This window comes from Dermacentor andersoni, chromosome 7 (genome assembly GCF_023375885.2).
Source record: "Dermacentor andersoni chromosome 7, qqDerAnde1_hic_scaffold, whole genome shotgun sequence".
In the NCBI taxonomy this organism is placed as follows: domain Eukaryota; kingdom Metazoa; phylum Arthropoda; class Arachnida; order Ixodida; family Ixodidae; genus Dermacentor; species Dermacentor andersoni.
The window spans coordinates 11,449,373-11,473,945 of NC_092820.1; the positions used below are offsets into that span (position 1 = coordinate 11,449,373).

The window sequence follows — 24,573 nt, forward strand, 5'->3', positions numbered from 1 at the left end:
AGTGACACCGTGGGGGGGAAGCGCGATGACGTACCGGTACATCCGTGACAGCGAAAGGGTTAAGGGTGACAGCTGTCATGGTGACAAGCATAGTAAAGAGCGTGTGACGGCACTATTCTGTGCTAACGAGGACAATTCCGAGAGGCTGCCCGTGCTCGTTATTGGAAAGTATGCAAAGCCACAGTGCTCTAAGAACTTGAAGACGCTGCTGTGCAGCTACATCATCATCATCAGCCTGGTTACGCCCACTGCAGGGCAAAGGCCTCTCCCATACTTCTCCAACTACCCCGGTCACGTATTAATTGTGGCCATGTTGTTCCTGCAAACTTCTTAATCTCATCTGCCCACCTAACTTTCTTCTGCCCCCTGCGACGCTTTCCTTCTCTTGGAATCCAGTCCGTAACCCTTAATGACCATCGGTTATCTTCTCTGCTCATTACATGTCCTGCCCATGCCCATTTCTTTTTCTTGATTTCAACTAAGATATCATTAACTCGCGTTTGTTCCCTCACCCAATCTGCTCTTTTCTTATCCCTTAACGTTACACCTATCATTCTTCTTTCCATAGCTCATTGCGTCGTCCTCAATTTAAGTAGAACCCTTTTCGTAAGCCTCCAGGTTTCTGCCTCATATGTGAGTACTGGTAAGACACAGCTGTTTTAAACTTTTCTCTTGAGGGATAATGGCAACCTGCTGTTCATGATCTTAAAATGCCTGCCAAACGCACCCCAGCCCATTCTTATTCTTCTGATTATTTCAGTCTCATGATCCGGATCCGCGGTCACTACCTGCCCTAAGTAGATGTGTTCCCTTACTACTTCCAGTGCCTCGCTACCTATCATAAACTGCTGTTCTCTTCCGAGACTGTTAAACATTACTTTAGTTTTCTGCAGATTAATTTTTAGACCCACCCTTCTGCTTTGCCTCTCCAGGTCAGGGAGCATGCACTGCAGTTGGTCCCCTGAGTTACTAAGCAAGGCAATATCATCAGCGAATCGCAAGTTACTAAGGTATACTCCATTAACTCTTATCCCCAATTCTTCCCAATCCAGGTATCTGAATACCTCCTGTAAACACGCTGTGAATAGCATTGGAGAGATTGTATCTCCCTGCCTGACACCCTTCTTTATTGGGATTTTGTTGCTTTCTTTATGGAGGACTACGGTGCCTATGGAGCCTCTATAGATATCTTTCAGTATTTTTACATATGGCTCGTCTACACCCCGATTCCATAATGCCTCCATGACTGCTGAGGTTTCGACCGAATCAAACGCTTTCTCGTAATCAATGAAAGCTCTATATAAGGGTTGGTTGTATTCCGCACATGCAGCTGCAACTTCAACAAAAAGGTGTGGATTACTTCTTCGCTCTTCAGCAATTTTTTACAGCAGCTGGATAACAAAATGGGTGCTAAGGCAAAGAAAATATTGCTTTTCATGGAAAATGCACTGTGCCACCCACCTGACACGTCCAGCCTGAGGAACATGAAGGTTGTTTTTTTCCGCCCAACTGCACAAGCCGGCTGCAGCTGCTGGATGCCGGCATCATTAAGTGCATCAAGCAAGGGTACCGGAAGTGGTTCGTGCAGCGTCGGCTGGTCGCTATGGAGCGCAGCAAGTTGGGAAAAAAAGATGACTGTGCTCAACGCCTTGCATTTTATTGCCAGTTTGTGGAATGCAGTGTCGCGAAGCACAGTCGCTAACTCGTTCAAGCTCTGTGGCTTTAAGCAAGAGACAGCCTCCTCTGCTGGGGACGCAACAACCTTGATGCCACTCGAGGCCTATGTAGGCTTCGCTGACGATGATTTCGAGGGTTTAAACCTTACCACGACCTTCGCCGGGTACGTGGAGGCCGACAACAATGTTGCGATCTGTGGTGAGGTGTCGCTGGATGATGCCATCGACATGGCTTTGCCTAGTGCCGACACCGCTGCGACGTCGGATGAGAACAACGACAATGCCACAGATGCCGTGCCTGTGCCTACTACGTTCGCCGAGGTGCTACAGCACATAGACGGCTTCCGGAACTTCATCTGTTCACGTGACGCCGCAGAGAACCTCCTTTTGGACGTTGCCCAACTCGAGCGAAAGCTCTTGGTTCACGGATCAAACAAGGTCCAAAAGAAACTTACCGACTTTTTTAAAAATTCGCGCCGGCTGGCGAGAATCGCAGCAGTGGGCAGTGGAGTGCCATAAAGGTTCATTTGAATAAAGCATGATTGGTACCTGTACAGCAGCATTAATTCTTATCACATTTACTTTTTTGGTAATTTGGGTTTCCAAACCCTACAGAGTATGTTAGTAGTTTACATTGAGATTTCTCATAAATCCATTGCGCGAAATAAGTAGTATATTTAAGGCATAATTTATGTTCGGATTTTACGATGCCCGCATTTTACGACGCTTTCTTGCAGTCCCGAGAAAGTCGTATAATCGGGGTTCCACTGTACTTCCAAATTTGGCATTGAGGGTCTGAATGTCGAGAGTGGTTTCTTAGCACCAATTGCAGCTCGCAACTCTGGATCCTTAACGGATGACTTCGCGAAGATGATTGCACCTCACCTCACCTCTGCACGGGCCATGGACATGCGTCTCCTGCTCAAATTGTACAGTGACATCTTTGATATCGGCGACAAGCCTTTAGGCCAAACATCTGTTGTTCACCACCACATAAACACTGGAGACACGAACTCTATTCGTCGGCGTCCCTATCGTGTATTGCATGCTGAATATGGAGCAATCCAATCTGAAGTGTACAAAATGCTCCGCAAAGGGGTCATCGAACCATCAGCCATGTTAGATACGGGACCTTTTCCTGAGCCTCCAAGTTCACTAGACCACATCGAATCGTGCCACAGCTAATTAAGGAGCGCAGAAGCACGTATACCACATTCTCGAGGCGCGGCACGTGCAAGCAAGTTGGCGGCCCCCATCTCGTATGCCGCAGGTGAAGCTATTCACTGCTTGACTCTTCCTGAAAGTGAAGCGAGAGCCTGGCACTGTTCCAGGTAATGTCGGTCCAAGAGGCAAGATGGGTGTAATGCACCGTGAAACCCTGGCAGCGTCGCCCCCTTCTGCCAATTTGCGACGGCGCTTGCAAGTCAGCAAGGCAATACCGCAGGGAGAAAGCCCTCGGACAATTGGGGCCCAAGGAGCGACCCTCTCCGCCTTGGTGACGGTAGTTGCAGACCGTGACATCAAGACCGCAGAGAGAAGTAAGCACTCGGACAATTGGGGACCAAGGAGCGACACTCTCCGCCAGGTGTGACACAATCGCACGGACGCCTACCATTGGCCGAAAATGACGACACCTGAGCGGGCTCGCCCATTGGCCAAAAATGGCATCACCTGAGCGGGCTCGCCCATTGGACGAACATGACGTGTCTTCGAGACACCGAAGGGCTTAAAAGCCAGAGACCGGGAGTAGCAAGAGAACATTCCTAGAGCATTCCTTGATTCATCTCTTTCGAGCTTCTTGCCTCGGGCCGCAGCGTCCGACTTGCTGCCGGCCCGTAATGACTTCTATGACTGTTAATTTCTTGGTTGTCTCACTGTAAATAATGTAAATAAACCTCCATTTTTTCATCCCGACGTCCTCCTCAAATCTTACAGCCAGCCTTAGGGCTTTGCCTGTCGTCTTTATGAAAAAAAAAAAGGAAAGATAGTACCTGGCGTTTTCATGTTGATTATTGCCACTTAAACAAGATCACGTGAAAAGACGTCTGCCCACTACCATGCATCGATGATGCCTCGGACTGCTTGCATGGAGCTAAATACTTCTCGTCCATTGATGTTCGATCTGGCTACTAGCAGATTTCAGTTGATGAAATGGCCCACGAAAAGACGGCCTTGATCACACCTGATGGTTTATATCCGTTCAAAGTCGTGCCCTTTGGCTTATGCCATGCTCCTGTAGCATTTGAATGTATGATGGACTCTCTTCTGCAAGGCTACAAAGGGACCACTTGTCTTTGTTGTCTTGATGACATTCGTGTTTTTTCTCCTACATTCAGCAGCCACCTTACTCGACTTGCTGCAATTCTTACGGTCTCCAGAAAAGCTGGCCTCCAACTGAACTCCACAAAATGTCGATTTGGGCGCCATCAGATTACCGTGTTAGGACACCTCATTGACGCATCCAGTGTACAACCAGATCTGGAAAAAGTTCGCGCGGTTCGCAGTTTCCCTGTGCCGCGTTCTGCTTCTGATATGCGCTGCTTCGTCAGCCTGTGTTCTTACTTTTGCTGTTTCGTCAAAAACTTCGCCGACGTTGCTCGGCCTTTGACAGATCTTCTAAAGTAGAAAACGTCATTCTCATGGTGCCCGGAGCAGGCTCACGCATTCGCCGCTCTCATCGTGTTTATGACCGCCCCTCCCATACTTGCCTACCTTGATCCATCTGCACCGACCGAAGTCCACACTGATTCAAGCAGCCACGGCATCGGCGCTGTTCTTGGCTAACAGCAGAATTGTACCGAGGGCATGATAGTTTACGCCAGCTGCCTGCTGTCGCCTCCTGAGCGAAATTACCCCATCACCGAGCCGGAGTGCTTGGCTTTAGTTTGAGCTGTCGCCAAGTTCTGGTCATATTTGTATGGCCACACATTTTCGGTCATTACAGACCACCATGCACGCGGCCGGCTGTCTTCCCTCTGGGACGATGTCAGCACAAGGACTCTGAGTGCCTCTTTCATCACCCTGTGGATCCTCCTGTTCCTGTTGCGCATAATCCGGTGACCTGCGTGATGACTTTTACTGACATGACCAACATTCGCATCGAACAACAGTGCGATGAATCCTTATTTATGTATTTATGGATACCTGAAGAGTCCCAATAGGACATTACATGAAGGGTGGGTACATAAAAGGCGGGAAGATGATGATGACATTAGAAATATGAGTCATTAGAAATATGAGCACCGCATCAACTTTGCGGGGAGCCGGGGCTAGGCCTGCCTGGGAAATGATGACACGCCGGGAAAAGTCCGCTTGAAGAGCTTCCCGGCCATTACAGACACGCTGGCCCCCGTGTCCAGCTCCATGGAAATGGGGTGCCCGCAGATTTCGACGGTCAGCATGTATGGCGGCACAGACGACGGTACAAAGCCTGTGTGCCACATGTCGAAAATCGGCGGGTCCTCGGCCACGACGTGGAGCCTGGCCGCGGAAGAGCTTGAGCTTGCTGCCGCATGCCTCCGCCGCGTACCCTTGCGACGGCTACCCTGGCCGCGGGCTTGTGTTGTACCTGGGCTTGAATCCGGCTGCTGCTTGCTGTTCGTCCTCCCACTTCGGCATACACGTGCCAGGTGCCCAGTTTTCCCGCACGTAAAGCATTGTGCTTGAGAGAACTGGCACTGTGAAGGGGAGTGGGCACCACCACAGCGACCGCAGGTACTGCCCTTTGTCGCGAATTTGTTGACCGCCGCTTCCGCCGACGGTGAGCCAGTCGCACGGGAAATCTCGCCGGCGTCCTTGGCGGCAGCTTCCATTGCCAGCGCTGCCTTCACGGCGTCGTCCAGCGACGGGTCGGGAAGCTCCAGGAGTCGCGTCTGCATGGCGGGGTTGTTGATTCCGCAGACGAAACGGTCCCGGAGCAGCGAGTCCAGTTGGTCCCCGAAGGCGCAGGCACTCGCTAACCCTCGTAGCGCAGCCACGAATTGCCCGAGGGTCTCTCCTTCCCGGCGGCTCCGGTTGTTGAAGCGGAAACGCTCCATTAGTGTGGACGGTGCTGGGTTAAAATGCGAGCGCAGTATGGCAAGCAGCTCACCCAGCGTCTTAACGTGCGGCGTGGCTGGCTTGAGAAGGTCGAGCAGGAGGCTGAAGACGCGGGTCCCGCAGCTGGCCAGGAAAATGTCCCGCTGTTTGGCCTCGGGTGTGTCGTTTGCCCGGAAGAACACGTGGACTTGCTCCTCGTAAATTTGCCAGGCGGACCCATCTCCCTCGAACGGCTCGAGCCTTCCGTACAGTGGCATGGCGACAGCAACGGGGGGCGGTGTTTCGCCGCTCGCGGCGGCGTGGGACGCTCCGTAGGTACTTGTCGCCAGCTTCTTCGCCAGAGTCACGAGGATCCCATCTTCGTCGCCAGTGTCACAATCCACCCCGGGTCGTGAACAAGGGAGGGCTTCTCAGCGTGGTGGTGCTGAAAGATTACTGACCGGCGAGCTGCCGTGCTCGTCGGTGTTTATTGTGGCTCGGCGACCAATGTTGCCTGCCGAGCTTTAGCAGGCCACCGAGCTTGGCGGGCTAACCAAGACCATGTCCGAGGGGGCGTCACATACTTGCTACAGCCTGTGTCAAGTGATTGCTGAAAAATGATACAGAGGATCAAACTACTGACATACTTCATAGTTTTTAACACTTTGGCATTAATACCGTCTATCCCACAGGATGATGAGCACTTCAGGCCACCTCTAACCTTAACGATGCCTTCTGGCCTAAAATCAATACCTCTAATTGCATAAAGATCGAAAAATGGTAAATCTGGAAGTTCATTGGCAGGTTCTTTTGTAAACATTGAACAAAATGCAAGGTTCAAGGCATTGACTCATTCGCTCGTGAAGTCATTGATCGTGCTCACATGGCGCGTGAAGTCGCCCTATCTTATTTATTAGCCTCGCCACATATACAGTAAGAGCGTTACGACCAGTGCCGTCACGATGTTAAGTTCGCCCCAGGTGCTTGGGCGCTCCTTCAGTCACCATGGCCTCTCCCAGAAGCTTGTATCTCACTACACAGGGCTTCATGAAGTCCTACGTCAAGTTAACGACGTCGATTATGAGATGTCACCATTAAAATTTGATCCATTCTGAAGTCCAACACCTGTTGACATGGCGCACGTTTCATGGCTGAAGCCATACTTCTCTCGCAGTTCTTCGCCTAACATGCGCCGAGACAGCGTTTCAGCACCCGGGGGTGCTGTTACAGAAGGGTAAAAGAAGAGAAAGGAAGAAGATCGCGAGACGCTGGTTGCTGCGTGTTGTTGCTGGTCAGCCATCTTAACCACATTGACTCTGCTTATAGTAAATACAATCTGTCTATTAGAGGCGAGAACTTGGAGTGGAGCCCTCTCGCGAGTGACGTCACGGCCAGGATGCCGCTCGCTCCTGCTAGCCTGGCTGCCGCGCTCACGTGTTCCCTTCGTGTATGCTTGGGGTATGGGTGTCTCGAGCCGTGCTTATTGAAGGATAGGTTAGCCTCTTTCTGCTGCCATGCCTGAACCACAGTTTCTTGTTCAAAAGCGCGTGAGTCGAGGAACTTTGTGGCTTGGATATCGCAAGATGCGTAGCGTTAAGGGGGTCTACTGGTTTTGCAATGCATATATGCTCCGTGTCGGTCCATAGCCTTTGCGTAAAAAGAATGTGCACAAATTCAACATGCAAAGTTGTGTATATTGCTTCGCTAAACACTTAACATTCCCTTAGTACTTAGCTATGACAGACATTGCATTTGACATGGAAGAAAAGTCTTGGTATTTGGTGTCAGCATGTTATCCATGTTAGAAAGACACTGCCCAGCGAATCTGTCATCGTGATTCTTATTACTCTGGTGAGTTGTTATAGTCAAATATGGCCACTTCATTAATGTGTGAAAGAAAGAGTTAGGCGGCACATTTCGTATGAAAAAGTTTGCTGCTACTTTCACCGCTCTCTGAAACAGGCCCCCATAAGACGAATTGCTCATGGCTGCTTACATGACGGCACGTCAAGTAGAGCATTTACATAGTTAATTCATAAATACCATAGTAGCAATCATCTGCAAGAAATGTTTCGTGGTTAAGATCGAGAGCCAATCAATTGCAAGCGACGGAATATTTCATGGTGGCCCTCAGAAGCATTTATCGACAATATGGCACACCTCTCACGCAACGGTAGCAACCGGCTGTCGGTATGGCGAGGCACTTATTGTTCACGAAACCCATCAATTCACTACAACTTCGCATTGAAACCATGAAGCAGTGTTTTACAGCGCCAATTGCAATGCCTAAAGTATACTCCAGGTACTACAGCTCAGCTTAGGGTGCCTAAAAAAGGAAAATTCAAGCACCTTCTTCCTCACCATGTCTCGATCCAGCATTGTTTAATTGTAAATGGAGAACTATTCGCTTCGTCAGTACATAAAAGAGAACCTCGCAAACCTTCATTAGGAAGGCACCACAAGCCTTACATATTTCACTTGATTTTTGACCTTCCAGCAGCGAATTATGATATCTTCAATATGTCCCATACTACTAATGAATGACGCTTCAGCTTCTTTTTGGCTGCAGCCATACGGCCCATAAGGCATACTTCACTAAAAAAATTTGGGCCGAGCAGCCTGTCAATTCGCCTACCCCCCCCCCCCCACCCCCCAGAGTAGTCATGTATATTCCCCACACAACAAACATCAGTATATTTGTCAAGTGAGTTGAACGTGTAGCATGGAAAAGGGAACATATATTGGTACATTCCTTTTTGTATTTTGCAAACGGCTGTGAGCCTCAATTAGTTTTACTTCAAATTACCCTAACTTAAAATAAACACGTGAAGAACCACCTAATTTTGACAAGCAGTTAAAGAATCAAGTGGTGCTGGTAGAATCTAAACTGCAGTGTTAAGTGCTAGTGTTACTGCCGGGCATTTCAGTCAAGAAATGCAAAAATTCTATATTATATCATGCACCACTCGTCAGCAAACCTGTCTTAGTACATTAAAATCTGAGTAAATGTTGTAGAAGTCGCGTATAGCCAGTGTTTGTGACATACTTGTCGCACTGCGGCAGGTATGGTATCATAACTGGATTCTTATATGGTATATTTTTGCGGTTGTTGATCGGCGGCATGGAAAATCCACAATGGGCTGGTCTGCGCGCCTTCGGCTGGCACTGTAGCATTGCCTTTGGGAACTGTATTGTCGTCTAAGAAGGAAGCTCTTTGAAAACATATTCACCAATGAAGACATCGCAAAAATATATTTGAGACGACCGCCATAAGTGTACAAGCAGAGGAAACGACAGTGAACAAAGAAAAATACTGCAGAAGGTGCCCGGACACCGCCTGAACTACCAGACATGCGCGAGTCCGTGCCCTGACATCACGGGAGCGGTGCCCGCAGCGCCTCTGTAGTTGGTTCTCGTGGCTAATACTCCCAACATCTCCGTAACAATATTTGTTGCCGACTCTCAAATTGAACAAAATAAATTTTTTACTCATTCAAATTTGTTTTTTTTTTTTTCAATTACGTGGTAATTGGGGAAATTTGCAGCCCCTTCAGTGTAAGAAAAATCTATCGACTGCATTTATTTGCTTGCAAGGTTGGATTTCAATGTAACGAAATTTAAATATGATGAAGCAAATTGTTGATTTATTTTACCCCCGTAATTGTGTAGGTTTAACTGTATAACACCAAGGCATCTAGTTTATCTTGTAATGCGGGAGCTACTGCACTATAAACACATGGACAACAGAAGCAGAACTGAACAGGATGCGCGCAGACTCACAACTGAATTTTATTGGGTGAAAGATGATATATATACGACGTCATCATGCTGATAGGCCATCCAAAATCGCTGCCATCACAATCGTGCATCCAGAAATTGCACCTCACAATCAGCAAGCACTATGGAAGGATCGCTAACACATACACGCCATTTTATCTTTATAACATAGGCCTTGAACAGCTCCCGTGTACGATGATCCCTATGATGGTAGAGAATTTTTGTTTTTCTAGAAGTGGAAGGCACACCTTCTTTGTCCCGTTTTTACAAGCCCTGCAATGTTTTGCTACGTGGGAATGCTTGTCAGATGACTTATTCTTAAAATGTCCTTTTCAACAGATATTAGTACAGCATCCGGTCTGACCGACATAAACACTGCCGCAGGAGAAAGGGCATTTTTAAACCCCACCGCATGTGCAAGGAACAAACTGTAACCTGTGGCTTACATGGCAAACAAAAAAGCTATGGCTAGGAATCTTTTCAATATTTCTCAGGACCTGTGCACACAAACAGGCCATTTTTAAAGGAGCAGAAAACACTACTTTCAACCCAGAAGGTTACGCCACGCTCTCCAAATCGTGTGGCACCTTATGTTGGTAAGAAATCACAGCATGTCTCTTACGCTCCTGTTTGTTGTCTTGAGGTGGAGCTGTGACGCTACACTTAACTTTCTTAATCAATTTTTCGCAAGCCACTGTTACCACAGACCTCAAATAACCAGCTGTATTTAGTCTAACCATTTGATGTTCAACACTCTCCGCAACTATGTTGTCGCATGATTTCATCAGGGCAGCACCAATGCTGGACACAACAATGCCGTTTTTTACTGTTTTAGAATGACTTGCAGAAAAACTTAACGGCGCTTTCATGGATCTGGGACGAAGTAGCCAGCAGGTACGAGCCACTTCAAAGTGCAGGCAAATATCCAAATACTGTAACTCGTTCCCATGAGAGTGTTCAACCATGAAGTTGAGTCCTAGCGCCGATTTTTTAAATACTTTCTGAGCGTCAAGAACCCAGTCTTGCGGATGGAAGAATGAGAACAAGAACAAGAATGAGAAGAATGAGAACCCGGTCTCGGGAGGGCTGGAGGACTGGGTTCTCCTTCGCTCAGGGGGTCCACCAGCCGCGACCAGCATGACAAAGGACCAGTGGCATAAAGAACAGAAACCGCTTTAATTTACTATGTAATGAAGCACTCAATTACCGCAGTCTCACGGCCAATAGCAGGAAAGGACAAGGCAAAGAAGCAAGCAGCAGAACAGCAAGGCAACAAAATGTACAAGCAAAAGGGAGCGACGAAAGAATGGCCGTTACAAACCATCAACCACCACAATCCTTCGGGCGATAACAGAATGCATAAAGCGAAGAAAGCAAGCAAGCACCAAACCAGGTGCGCAGACACAGTCCCAAAAGCGAACAACAAGAGCACTCTTTCACGTGGACACAATGCAAAAACGCTTTTCCCCCGCTCAGCACCACACTTGAAAAAAAAAAAAAAAAACTTAGATGGGCCACGCCCCGCCAGTGCCTCCCCAGGCCCGCGCCCTAGGAAAGCCCCGAGTGCCATCTCCACAGCCTTCTTATTGGGCAGCCGCCTTCCTGGCAGCCCCCGCACGAGTTCATACGATAACACGATCTGTGCGCATGCTCCATGCGACGAGTGCTGGTGTGGCGCGCGCTTCAAAGGCTTCCTCCGTGTGCACATCAGAGGACGGGAAACCTGAGCGAGGTACACAGTGGGAAAATGTGCTCTGCAAAAACAAGCGGAGGATTGACTGGTTGCCTTCACCCAACAAGATCACGTTCTCGTGAAGCATATGGCAGAAAGGATGTTTTACATCTGCCGCCAAGATTTGTGGCTAACACTCCCAGGTTTCTACTAGCAAACATAAATACACAAGAAAGTGGATGGAGAAACGGCACTGCGGTAGCTCAATTGGTAGAGCATCGCACGCGAAGGTTGTGGGATCGTTCCTCACCTGCGGCAAGTTGTTTTTTCATCCACTTTCATTTCCATTAATTTATCGTATATTTCATTTATTAGGCACAAGTAATTTCCCCCATGTTGTCCTTGGTGTCAGTGTTTGTTGGCTTCTTATGATATGACTAATTAAATACTTAAGGCGTTTATGCATAATGTGTTGCAGAAACTTACAGCAGTTAGATATAAAGGAAAGTGGTCTATAAAGAGTAATCAGTGATCTGTTGCTTGTCTTAAACTCTGGAATAACATTTGCTGTTTTACACTTGCAAGGAACGATCATCAACTTCAGTGATTATAAAAACATCATAGACAGGAACACCATTCTGTGCATTGTTGTAGGCACACGGCCTGATCCTGTAGTGGTGTCGTCCAGTGTTGAGGAGAAGCTTGCGAAAGGCAGCGATAGCGGCGAACACGGTCCGCGATCGTCGGAAATCTGATCAGCGGGTCAAGTGCGTCGGCTTTTATACAGCGGTCATCGAAGGTTCCAGACTAATCGTTGGGACCCGCATGCCTTCCACAAAGTTCTACAACATTCGAGTCACGCGATGAAATCAGATAACACAAGGTTCGGCGGCAACAGACAGCGGATAGAAGCATCGATAACTTTCCAGAAACTTCGGATACATGCAGACGCGTCCCGCGCTGTGCGATAACATTTGTTAGGCGGCGAAACATGGTTGCCCGTTAAATATAAGTACACGTGTCAATATCAGGAAGAAGTAGAAGCAGGGCTGGAACCTGGATTGGTGCTGCTGTGACCTGCAGTCTGGAAGCATTGTGAGCCCCAGTTGGTGCAACACACGTCTACTGTATTCAGAGGATATTCAATGTCACTGATTTATAGCAAGAACTTTGCCTAATCTGATTGCATGCATAATGTATGGTATATGGTTGTTAACTCTAGAATGCAACAGCTCTAGAATGGTATAAATAGTCTTGAAGGCACATTCAAGAACTGATGGCTGCTATAATTGAAACTTGAGTGTTGAGAAACAACGTAGAAAAGATGCAGACAGAAGTAACAAAACAGATGCTGCTTCTTTTGTCCTGTCCATGTCTTTTCTGCACTGTTTCTTAAGATGAGGCTATGCCAACTTGCCCAAATATCAATTATATTATTCTTGGCGCACAGTTTTGGCACTTCAACATCACTACAACATGACAGTTTATAGCCATCGTATTTTTTGTCTGCCTCTGCAATGTCTTATACTGAGGTGGTGGTATGTGTCACATATCGTAATGTGTCATTTGCTAACCCGGGTCTAGCCTCAGAAGTGACTGCAGCATTATCAAGAGCAGCAGCTGCATCTCATTTGTGAATGTGTGCTGCAGGTGTCGTGGTATGGCTCCCTGGCCCATCTCTATCTGGAGCTGGGCCTGGGGCGCAAGGCAGCCTTCTACACCCGGGTGGCTGCCCTCAAGTGCATGGCAGGGAAGCAGCCTGACCCGGTCAAGGTAGGAGATCGCATCCGCGCTGCACCAACTGAGGATGTACAAAGTGTGTAAGAGCTGCAAGCTGAAATGAAAGCTTACACTCACGTGTACCCTACTCTCGACCTGTGCCAAACCTGCTTGGCATGTGCTTACGCCACCATGACGTTGACAACTGTGATGGAACCTTTCATTGTGCCTGCTCGAGGTCGTGCCCAGAGTGATAAAAGGTATTCTTTTCATCAAAGAAAGCTTAACTTCCAAAGGAGCATGCAGGCTATGTCCTCAAGTATAAAAACCTTGCCTACATGTGGCACCTAGGGGGATCAGCATCGCAAGAGGCTACTGGGGTGCATGCAGTGGTCCCGTAGTGACCACCGCCCTCTTTTGCCCTCTTGGTGGCAGCAGCCAGTGCTGCTCCATCGTTTTCAAGGAAGGGCCCTAAGCTAAATCAGAGGCCTGCAGTGTGTGCCTGAGTGCCTATCCCTCCATTGCCTTTGGGGGAGCAATGGAGGTCGACGCTGTTAAGAACGGCTAGCTGCAGTGCAAGTTTTGCCAGCCAGTTTCGACAGTGGCGGCAACTTTCCTTGGCGTTACGCTCTAGCCTCGTCGCCGTTGTGACTGAATGAGTTCGGCGGGCCAACTATTGTTACCGAACTCCCCAACGCGGACCTGATCTGCTATCAATGGGGGAGTTGCCGCAGGAACGTCGTCGGACACCGCTTCTCACGCGCCGACCAAGACTCAAGACAAAGGCTACCCGGGCGCACTGTGCGAGTCGGCTCCGAGTTCTACAAAGCCCCTCTGACGTCGGCTCCGGACCGTGCACCTGTGTGTGTGTGTGTGCGTGTGTGTGTGTAAACCGTCCCGCGGAGAGGCGGCATGTTTACGATGACTGGACGAACGTTTCCGCCACCTTGGAATCGGGGGAGGACCGAGTATTTATAAACGGCTGATGCTCAGGACACTTTCTTAAGCAGTCATGCTGGACTGATGAACTGCATGTAAATACTGTAAATAAACCCTTATTCCTCGTTCTCGATGAGAAGCAGTCCTTCCCTTCATCAACGTCCTCAGCATGGATAAGTTGGACGACGGCACGGGCCAGCTACCTTCTAATTCATGCCGGACTCCTATCTTGACAACGGGTTATGAGCGATGAGATTGAGCCCCCAATCCTGACAACTGGTGGCAGCGGTGGGATGGACTTTACGACTTGATGCTGTATCTGCGGTGAGTGCTTGGTTCTTGCTTTGACTCTCTAGGCTTCATTTTGTGGTTGTTCTGTTTAGAACTGTAGGGAAGCTAGATTGTTGAGTGTTAGCTAGGTTGTGTTTTCCTAGCTAGATTTAGCGAGCAGGATCAAGGCAGTAACGCAGCAATCATGGAGTTAAAGAGACTGCTGACAGACGAATTGTTGATTGTTGGTGAGGAACTGGGCCTAGACGTGCATAAAGAAATGCTATAAGCGGAATTATTGGAGCTAATTTCCGAACAGGCCAGTGAGGAAGAAATTGGAATGGGATTGGAACTTCTAAAGGAAAGAGAGAGAGAACGGGACAGAGAAAGAGAGGAGCGCGATAAAGATAGCGAGTTAAGAAAAATGAAACTTGAACTTGAAAGCAAATGTTTGGAGTTGTCTCAAGGAAGCGAAGGGGCTCTGGGACGATCAAGTGAGGCAGAATCATACCGCATGGACAGGCTATTAAAGCCATTTGAGGTCGGGACCGACATAGGCTTGTTCCTCAGCAATTTTGAAAGGACTTGCGAGAAGATGAACTTCGGCCCGAGTACATGGCTACAGCGGTTGCTGGCTATGTTGCCGTGCGAGGCGGCGGAAGTAATCGCCAGGCTGAGTGCACAGGATGCATATGATTATGCAAAAGTTAAGGCTAGTCTCCTGAAGAAATACCGCCTTTCAGCCGAAGCTTTTCGGCAAAGGTTTAGGAGCACAGGCAAGAAAGATAGTGAGGGGTATCCGGAGTTTGCACACGGCTTAAAGGCCAACCTAGTCGAGTGGCTGAAAAGCGCGGAAGCGTACGACAGCAGAGACATGATCATTGAATGCCCGTGTCTAGAGCAGTTTTACAAAAGCATCCCCCAAGCTGTGAAACTGTGGGTGCAAGACAGAGGGAATGTAAACACTGTGGAAAGGGCGGCTGAATTAGCCGAAGAGTACGCAACCCGTAGAAAGTTGAACGCCGAGGACGGAAACTGGGACGGTCGAAATGGACCGTGGAAACCATTTCCGTTCAAAAAGGGTTCGCAGACTAGACGATCAGAGCCTGTAGATATGGAGGAAAAGCCCGCAGAAAAGAGTGAAGAGAAACTTAATGAGGAAACCGCAAAAAAGGAACAGAAAAGAAAATTCGAATCTTTTAGGCCGATCCGCTGTTGTAAATGCCATAAACTGGGACATATAGCTCTAAACTGCGGGAAGCCTAGCGTAGTTTTCTCCTACATGAATGAAAAGGACGAGAATATAGAACTTTTACGCCCATATCTTCACGACCTGCAAGTTAGTCGTAAACCATGCCGGGTGCTGCGAGACAGTGCCGCCATGATGGACATTGTCCATCCGTCTTACGTGACGGTAGATGACTTCACCGGAGAAGTAGCATGGATAAAACAGGTTGTAGAAGAACACAGCGTGTGTCTCCCCATGGCCAAAGTCAAAATCAGTGGACCATACGGGGAGCCAGAGACCGAGGCTGCAGTTTCCAAATTTTTGTCACTGCAGTACCCTTACATCTTTTCAAATCGTTCAAATCGGTTACTGCGTGAAAAAGGGCCTAAACTGGGAGAGGGCGTAGTAGAGGCATTGACGCGAGGCCAAGCTCGTAATATCGTGTCGCTTTCGGCTGGAAATGCACAAGCTACTCCAGCAGAAGCAGCAAAAAAGATAACTTCAATAACCGAATCCGAGCTAGGCCCGAGGGACAAAAGAACAGTTGAGGAGAGCCAGCCAGTTGACCATCTCAATGAGAGCGTAGCACTAGAGTGTCAAAGTTCAAGCCTGCAGGAAGAGCAAGCTGACGCAATCGCAAGCGAGACAGGGTCGTTATTATCACCGGCCTCAAAGAACTTTGATCAGCTCTTACGTGTGGATAGAGAGTCATTGGCAGCCGAGCAAAATAATGATGAGAGCTTAGCTAAATTGCAGCACACAGCTAAAGAAGGCATTGCTAGGCGCAACGTGACGATACAAGAGAGAGGAGGATTGTTGTATCGGCACTATCAGATCAGTTAGTCGTACCTACTAAGTACAGGGAGGACCTTTTGAGTCTCTCTCATGGAAATGGGTGGTCTGGCCACCTAGGCATAAACAAATCAAAGGAAAGATTGCTTATGGAATACTACTGGCCTGGCTGTTTCAAAGACGTAGAAAACCTTGTAAGATCATGCGACGCCTGCCAGCGCTCGGGTAAACCAGGAGAGACATGGAAAGCTCCACTAAAGGTAGTGCTCTTAATAACAGAGCCTTTCAGACGACTTGTAATAGGCACGGTAGGGCCTCTACCAAAAACAAAATCAGGTTACAGGTACTTGTTTACCATGCTGTGTCCGGCTACAAAGTTTCCAGAAGCAATCCCTCTGAAAGAGCTCAGCTCCACCGAAGTAGTAGACGCGCTTTTGACAGTGTTTGCACGAGTTGGGTTTCCAGCCAAAATTCAGGCAGATCAAGGGTCAGTATTCACGAGCGCACTGACTTCCACATTCTTGAAAAAGTGCGGGGTAAAGTTAATACACAGTTCTGTCTATCACCCTCAGTCAAACAGTGTAGAGAGGTGGCATTCAGTGCTTAAGCGAGTTTTGCATGCGAGCTGTTACGAGCACAAGGAGGTCTGGGAGAACTGTCTGCTCGCAACTTTGTTTGCTTTGCGAATGGTTCCACATGAAGCGACAGGGTTCTCGCCAGCAGAACTAGTGTATAGGAGCACACTCCGTTCTCCACTGAGAATGTTAAGAGAGATGTGGGAAGAAAGAGGAGAGAGTCCAACAGTGGTTGAATGCGTGCTAAATTTGCTGGAATGGTTAAGTACAACCCAAGAGCTAGTCGAAAAGAACATGTGAGTAGCTCAAAAGAACGCCAAATTCTATTACGACAAGAATGCGAGGCTTTGTACGTTTAACCCCGGAGACCAGGTAATGATCGTCAAACCTTCCAGAAAGAACAAGCTTGAAGTTCACTGGGACGGGCCCGTTAAAGTGTTGCACTAGCTTTCATATACTAACTATGCTCTGAAAATGCCCGGTCGCAGGAAGGAAGTGAGCATATATTACTGCAATTTGATGAAGCCGTATGTAGAGCGGAGTGGAGTCGTTAACTATACCATCAAAGACCAGGATGGCACTAGTACCAAGTTTACGGAGTATAGGGCGACCTCCAACTCTGAAATCGGCCTAGAAGAAGTAGTAAAACATTCGGTAAGCTCGCACGCTCTAGGACCCGAGCAGCTAGATGAGCTAAAAGAGGTGTTAGGGGAATATCTCGACAGATTCAGCGATCGGCCAGGTAGAACCGAACTAATAACGCATGAAATAGAGCTGACATCAACCGAACCAATAAGATCAAAGCCTTACAGGGTGTCTCCAAGACAGAGAGAAATTATGGAGGCAGAGATATAGCGCATGCTAGAGTTGGGAGGTATTGAGCCCGCTGAGAGTGACTACACGTCACCACTAATACTGGTAGAAACCCCTAACAAGGACCCTCGTCTGTGTGTTGACTACAGGAAGTTAAATGCCATCACTAGGGATCAGCTGTACCCGATACCCAACATTGAGGAACGAATTGAAAGAGTTAGCACTGCTAAATACATTTCAACTATAGATCTCGTGCGGAGGTACTGGCAAGTTCCCCTTTCAGAAAGTGCCAGCCGCTATGCCGCATTCATCTCACCTGTAGGCACTTTTTGCCCTCTCGCACTCAGCTTCGGGCTGAAGAATGCGCCGTTTAGCTTCTCTAAGTTAATGGATATTGTCCTAAAAGACTTGCAAGAGTTCGCCTTGCCATATCTGGATGATGTAGCAATTTTTTCGGACAGCTGGGAACAACACGTATCGCACCTCAAACAGGTGTTCTCACGGTTGAGGGAAGCCGGCTTAATGATGAAAGCGGAAAAGTGTAGATTTGGGTGTTCGCATCTTACTTATCTGGGCCATGTTGTTGGCCATGGCACGAGACGGCCAGCCGAGCTGAAAATAGCTACGATTGGAGAATTTTCTCAGCCGCGCACGAAAACAGACCTTTGTTCATTTTTGGGACTTGGGGGGTACTATCAATGGTACATTCTGAATTACTCGCAAATGGCAAGTCCATTAACGGATGCCTTACGAAAGGGAGCACCGAGTAGGGTACACTGGGATAAGGACAAGGAGAATGCTTTCCAAAGTTTGAAAACGCTATTGGTATCTCGTCCTGTGCTTCGCGCGCCAGACTACACAAAGGAATTCATAGTTCAATGCGACGCAAGCGACAGAGGTATGGGCATGGTACTTAGTCAGGTCGGCGACGATAACGAGGAGCATCCTATCCTCTACGCCAGCCATAAACTAACTGTAAGAGAGGAAGCCTACAGCGCTTCAGAGAAGGAATGCGCTTGTTTAGTTTGGGCCGCCCAGAAGTTGTCCTGTTACTTGTACGGAGCGAACTTCATCTTCGAGACCGACCACTGTCCTCTGACGTGGCTCAATCAAATGTCACACAAAAATGGTCGCTTGCTCTGATGGAACTCTCCAAGAGTACAACTTCTCCGTTAGATATAAGAAGGGAAAGTTGCATAGCAATGCGGATGGTTTGAGCAGGCTAATTTGAATTCTGCATTTGAGGGTCCCGCCTAAATTTTAGGGTTGCTAGTGTTAATTTTATTAAGCCAAGAAGATCCCCTCTCATTTAGCAGGATTCCCTCCATGATTGCTGAATTTGTCAGCACGAAATTGCTTCTGAAATTGGCATAGCGAAATGCAGCATTTTTTTTGTTTCTGCACTTATGTCTTTTTTTGAAGCCTAGTGGGTCTAAAGTGAGAGCCAAGGTACGTCATCTCGGCGCAGAGCCGTGTTGTGGGGTTCATTTTGCAGTTGCCTGTCCTTGTTGGATGTTTTGGGGCGGTGACATCATTACACAAGTGGTCGCTGCGAGCCAAGGCATCACCCCCTGGCCACCAGCCGTTCTCTTCCCGCCCAGCGGTTGTCAGCACTGGACAGTCGAGATTTTCCGGGCCATGGAGGCGCTGTTAAGAACGGCCAGCTGCAGTGCAAGTTTTTCCGGCCAGTTTGGACAGTGGCGGCAACTTTCATTGGCGTTACGCTCTAGCCTCATCGCCGTTGTGACTCAATGAGTTCAGCGGGCCAACTATTGTTACCGAACTCCCCAACGCGGACCTGATCTGCTATGAATGGGGGAGTTGCCGCGGGAACGTCGTCGGACACCCCTTCTCACGCGCCGACCAAGACGCAAGACAAAGGCTACCCGGGCGCACTGCGCGGGTCAGCTCTGAGTTCTACGAAGCCCCTCGACGTCGGCTCCAGACCGTGCACCTGTGTGGGTGTGTGTGTGTGTGCGTGTGTGTGTGTAAACCGTGTCGCGGAGAGGCGGCGTGTTTACGATGACTGGACGAACGTTCCCGCCACCTTGGAATCGGGGGAGGACCGAGTGTTTATAAACGGCTGTTGTGCGGATGCTCAGGACACTTTCTTAAGCAGTCATGTTAGACTGAGACACTCTCTCAAGCAGTCGTGTTAGACTGACATACTTTCTCTTGCAGTCATGCTAGACTGATGAACTGCATGTAAATACTGTAAATAAACCCTTATTCCTCCTTCTCGATGAGAAGCAGTCCTTCCCTTCATCAACGTCCTCAGCGTGGATAAGTTGGACGACGGCATGGGCCAGCTACCTTCTAATTCATGCCAGACTCCAATCTTGACAACGGGTTACGAGCGATGGGATTGAACCTCCAATCCTGACAACGCCCAACAATCGGCACTCTCTCAAGCGCACTAAGAGTGATACGATCCCAGTAATGGCACCAAAGATTGCGAGTATTGTGATGTTCTTTTAAACAGTGCTGGTGCTTTGAGAGATATAAATTGTGTCTAAAAGACCACGAACACACTTGCTAATTATCAAGAGGATTTGCTATAGTCAGACAAGCCTTAAGTTCTACATGACAATTTAAACTGCAAATCACTTTCGAGGCTGCGGGCTATTACAGTCTTGCTGTTTAGATCTATCGCCATTTGTTTACTTTACATTCCATCTCTTGCACAGGTCAGAGAATTTGAAAGTTAACACAACAGCTACCCGAGCTTTTTCTTGTAGTAGGAGATTGTAACGTTCACTGTACTCTTTGGGGTGTTGCTAAAGCTTACCAAAGCGGGCAAATTATTGAATGTTTTATTTTGCCTAATAACATGTGTACCTAAAACTGAGGTACACCAACATATTTGTCACTGAGTCTGTAATTTTTGTTGCTTTCTGCCCACATCTGTTTTTAGATATTTTAAATGGGAAGTCCTGGATACTGCATATGGCATTAACCCGCAATTATCACTCTCATCATCAGTACCCACTATGTTGTGAACTGTGCCCTTGGAGACTAAATGTGGCAGAAAGACTGCAGTAGATCTTGATTTTATCCATTGGTCAATGCTTGTTCACCAGTCAAACGCATCTGTTGAGGCTCTTCTTCATATGATATTAAAATAGGAATCTGTGATTATGCCGAAGTAGTGGGAAACCGCAGTAATCGTGTCATCCTTAACTTCCCACCCCCTTATTCTTCCAGTAGCTAGTGTCCTCGCTGGCTATATGGCAAAATCCTATGAAAGTATTGTAAGTGTGCGACTGACATTGATGCTTGAAACATGACAATTATGGTGCAAAAAGGGTTTTAACAACTGACCACCTTATCCAACTTGAACACAAAACAGAGGTAGGCCTCTGCAATATTGTGGTGCTGAAAGAGGGCAAGACACGCTTGCCAGACTTGTCACCATGACAGCAGTCCACAAAACCTTTCTTAGGGCATTAATTGTGGCATTTCACAATAGTATTACGATGTTATTGCGAGATCCTCAAGAGACGAGCCGCCGTGAGAACGACGAAGTGGGTCTGTGCCCTTGGTGTGAACGAGTGTCGGCTTGGCTCTCTGGCTCCAGCGTAAATAGCCTGTAAATAGCCTCTTTCGTCTGTGTCTTTCCACACTTAACAGTATGTTTTGCAAACCTTGTTGTGTGCAGTGCTACCAGCTTCTGCTCAAGAGCCTGCCTGGGTACAGAGTGAGCCTGGACAAGCCAGCCAAGGGTGAGGACATGTAGTGTAGTGGTGTCAGTATGACACTTGCTGAAGGGAGGCCTTACGGAGTGGTCATAACAGTCGAAACGCGGAGCTCTGCAGAACAAAGGAGCTTTGCGTCAATGGGGGCCAAACAAAGACTTGAGTTTATTCAGCAAAGAGGAAAGCGAGCGCGGCAGGCAACAATGTTGGGCGCGGAGGGGTGCTAGCGCTCACAACCATTACGAAACAGAGACTGAGGATATCGCATAAGCTCTCCCTTCAAATAAAATATGCCACTCACTCTCCACACACAAGAAAAGCAAGAGCAAAGAAAGACACTCAATTGTCTGACAGAAAAAACAGAATTGTAAGCAGTTACACAGTGGATAAATTTTGCAAATTGGATCAGTTATGGACATGTATCATTTACACATATTTAGGTGGTGTAGGAAAAATGGAAAAAGAAATGCAGTCAAAATTGGGACACTACGTGCAATATGTTATCTAACTTGAAAATTAGTTGACTATATCACATGTAAGAACTGTAACACTCAAATGTTTGCTGGATGAAAACATCTTTATACATTAGAAAATTCAGGTATGTGTACCTATCAGCCTTTTTTTTTTTTTTTGACAGTAGGCATCTTTGGCTCCCCCCCCTTTCTTTTTGGAAGAAAGGAAGCATGAAACACAAGAACATGAAAAATGTACGCTCAACTATATTGCACAACAGATGACAATAGAAGAAAAGTCATGCACTACGTGATAAAAGAAAGACAATGCATATGAGCTCTCGGACAACACGGACGGGTGGCTCATTTCTTCCGAGTCAAGAATGACAGCTCTGTGGCCGTCATGGATTTGAGTGTTTGCGTAGTGCACGTTTATGCTGCGGATATGTGTGTGGATACCATTTACCTAGCAGGTTTGCGAGAAAAGAGACTTTGGGCATAAAAGCCGAATTCGTATTGGAGGGTTACCTCTGTAGAAGATAACCAAGGCAATAGGGCTACTTGGAGACATAATCCTTAAATAGTACTAGGGGTTGTCCATGTCATGTAGACCTATGGAGCGCTTGTTCTGGTTGTCGAGCGGGACTAGAAACATTGTTCTTAAGAGGTGAGCTGAAATTTTGAGGATAACTGTCCTGATATCCTGCAGGAGGCATATGTTGCAATGGAAGGTCAGCAGATTCTTCCGCAGAGGATGAACTTAGTTGTGGGGGTGAAACAGGAGGCAGAAATGGAGTGTGTGTAGCGGTAGCAAAACCTGTACCAGTAGAAACTGGAAGAAAAGGTGAAAAACCATCATCAAGGGATGAGTAGTTGCTGAACTCTCTTCTTTTAGGCTCTCAAGAGAGTTTTGCCAAGCTGAATATTTCACCAGTTTGGAAGCATTCCAGCGCTTGCCGTTTTCAAGCTGAAATATGCTCTGGGCTGTCGGTCGTTGAATTCTGAAAGAGCCAAGGCACTTGGGACCTGTCTTCCTGGAGTTTTGCACCTTGACAAGATCATCTGGTTGTAGCTTGGGGTGTTTTGTTCCTCGATTTTGGTCTACATAAACCTTGGTCTTGTGCTGCTTTTGTATGACTTGTTCTCTAACTTCCTGATGAAGCTTAGTGGAAGCAAACTCTGGACTGATGGGAGCCATGTGTGCCATATCTAACTCAGTTCGAAGTTGACGACTATGCAGTAGCATGGCTGGAGAGACGCCTGTCGACATGTGTGGTGAAAATTTGTAAATGGCTAGGTGCTCCAGAACTGCTGAGGTAAGCTCGCATCTCTCGAGAAGGTCTACTCGGATGTATTCCTTCAGCATGCGATTGGATCTTTCTACCTGGCCATTTGCCTGAGGGTAGTGCAGTGAAGACAAGAAATGCTTGATTCCTCTTTCTTTCAGAAAGTTTCAAAATTCATGTGACACAAATTGAGAACCCTCGTTAGACATAATGGCATCAGGAAACCCTTCACAACTTAAAACTGAGAGGAGCAAGCGCATGACAGCTGCAAAAATGACTGAAGACGTGGAACCGATTTCAGGCCACTTGAAGTGATCATCTACCAGGACTACAGCAAAGTGAGCATGCTGAGGAGCCTGATCACTTGGACCAATGATGTCTAGAGTCACTTTTTTTCCACGGCCAGAGAGGCCATTCAATAGGTTGGAATGGAGCAGCAGTTGGTTTGGCAGACTTATCTGCTTTCTGACACATAAAGCAGCTACGAACAAGCTCCTTTACTTGCCTGTTTATCTGAGGCCACCAGTAAATGCCTCGGGAGTCTGAGCTGTGTCTTAATAATGCCCAGATGACCTTCATGAGCGAACAAGGGAAGTTTCTCTCACAGTGAAGCTGGAGGAATTATGCATTCTCCTTGGAGCAGAAGGTTATCCACGTAGGATAATTCAGACTGCAATCGTGCATATGGTTATAGCTCTGGCGGAAGATCAGCAGCATTTCTCCACCCATTGACTGTTCTGTCTTTCAAGACTTGACAAACAAGATCTGCCTGTGTAGCTGTTTGAAGCGCCTTCTTAGTGATGCATGCAGTAATGAACGACACTATTTCTTCTTCTCGAGCTGGCTCAGTCTCAGGAGGAACAGGAAGGCGCGACAATACATCAGCTATGATGTTATCATCGCCCTTTCAGTACTGCGTTCTCTACCGGAGGTAGAGGGCGTAGTTTTGCTGAGACTTGTTGCACTTAAGCTCGAAGGTGGATGTCATGGTTGAAGCCTTTTACAAGTCCCACTTGTCCTGAGAACAGGTGAGAGAATTCTGCTGGAGCGTTGCACAGTAGAGCCGATGACTAGATGCTTGGTTCAGCTGGAATTTATTGCACTTGCTGAAAACTGAGTGAAGATCCTTGAATGTTGATTCCTAGAGTTTGAATGGTGTCTAGGCTCACTAGAGAAGTATCCCGGTTCGTGACGTGGAATGTCACTACTACATCCTTATTGTGGTACTTGACGACCACGGAAAAATGTCCTGAATGCAATATTTCTTGTGTGAACAATTCTTGAGTCAGAGACTCGAAGGAGACAATAGAAAAACCTTGAAATGTTCTTCGTACATGGTGCTCTTCATCAGAGACACTGTAGCTCCCATATCGATGAGTAGTTTGAGCAAAGTACAGTGCACTCCACTTATAGCAATACCACATATAACAATACATCGGTTATAACGGTGAGCCGATTTAAGAATTTCAATTTATACATTAGGGCTATGAGCAAAAAGCCGATATGTAACAATACGTTATTCACTGCATATCAGATATAACAGTCAAACTTTTGCCTTCTGGCCGGCATTTTCCAAGCAAAACAATTGTGAAATTTTGATTCCCAAGTTCTCCTTAAATCAATGATGCCGAGACGGAGCGATATGTTTCTTTACGTGAGTTT

The 24,573-nt window shown here is 47.5% G+C and overlaps 1 protein-coding gene across 2 annotated transcripts in view; it reads left to right on the plus strand.

The window, feature by feature from the left end:
* Positions 1 to 24,573, plus strand: part of brun (trafficking protein particle complex subunit brun) — a 642,817-nt gene that overhangs the window by 191,958 nt on the left and 426,286 nt on the right. For both annotated transcript variants that reach the window (XM_072289153.1, XM_072289154.1), the window contains exons 8-9: positions 12,793 to 12,915; positions 21,137 to 21,200. In XM_072289153.1, the coding sequence (XP_072145254.1) occupies positions 12,793 to 12,915; positions 21,137 to 21,200 (187 nt within the window). The remainder of the gene's footprint in view (positions 1 to 12,792; positions 12,916 to 21,136; positions 21,201 to 24,573) is intronic.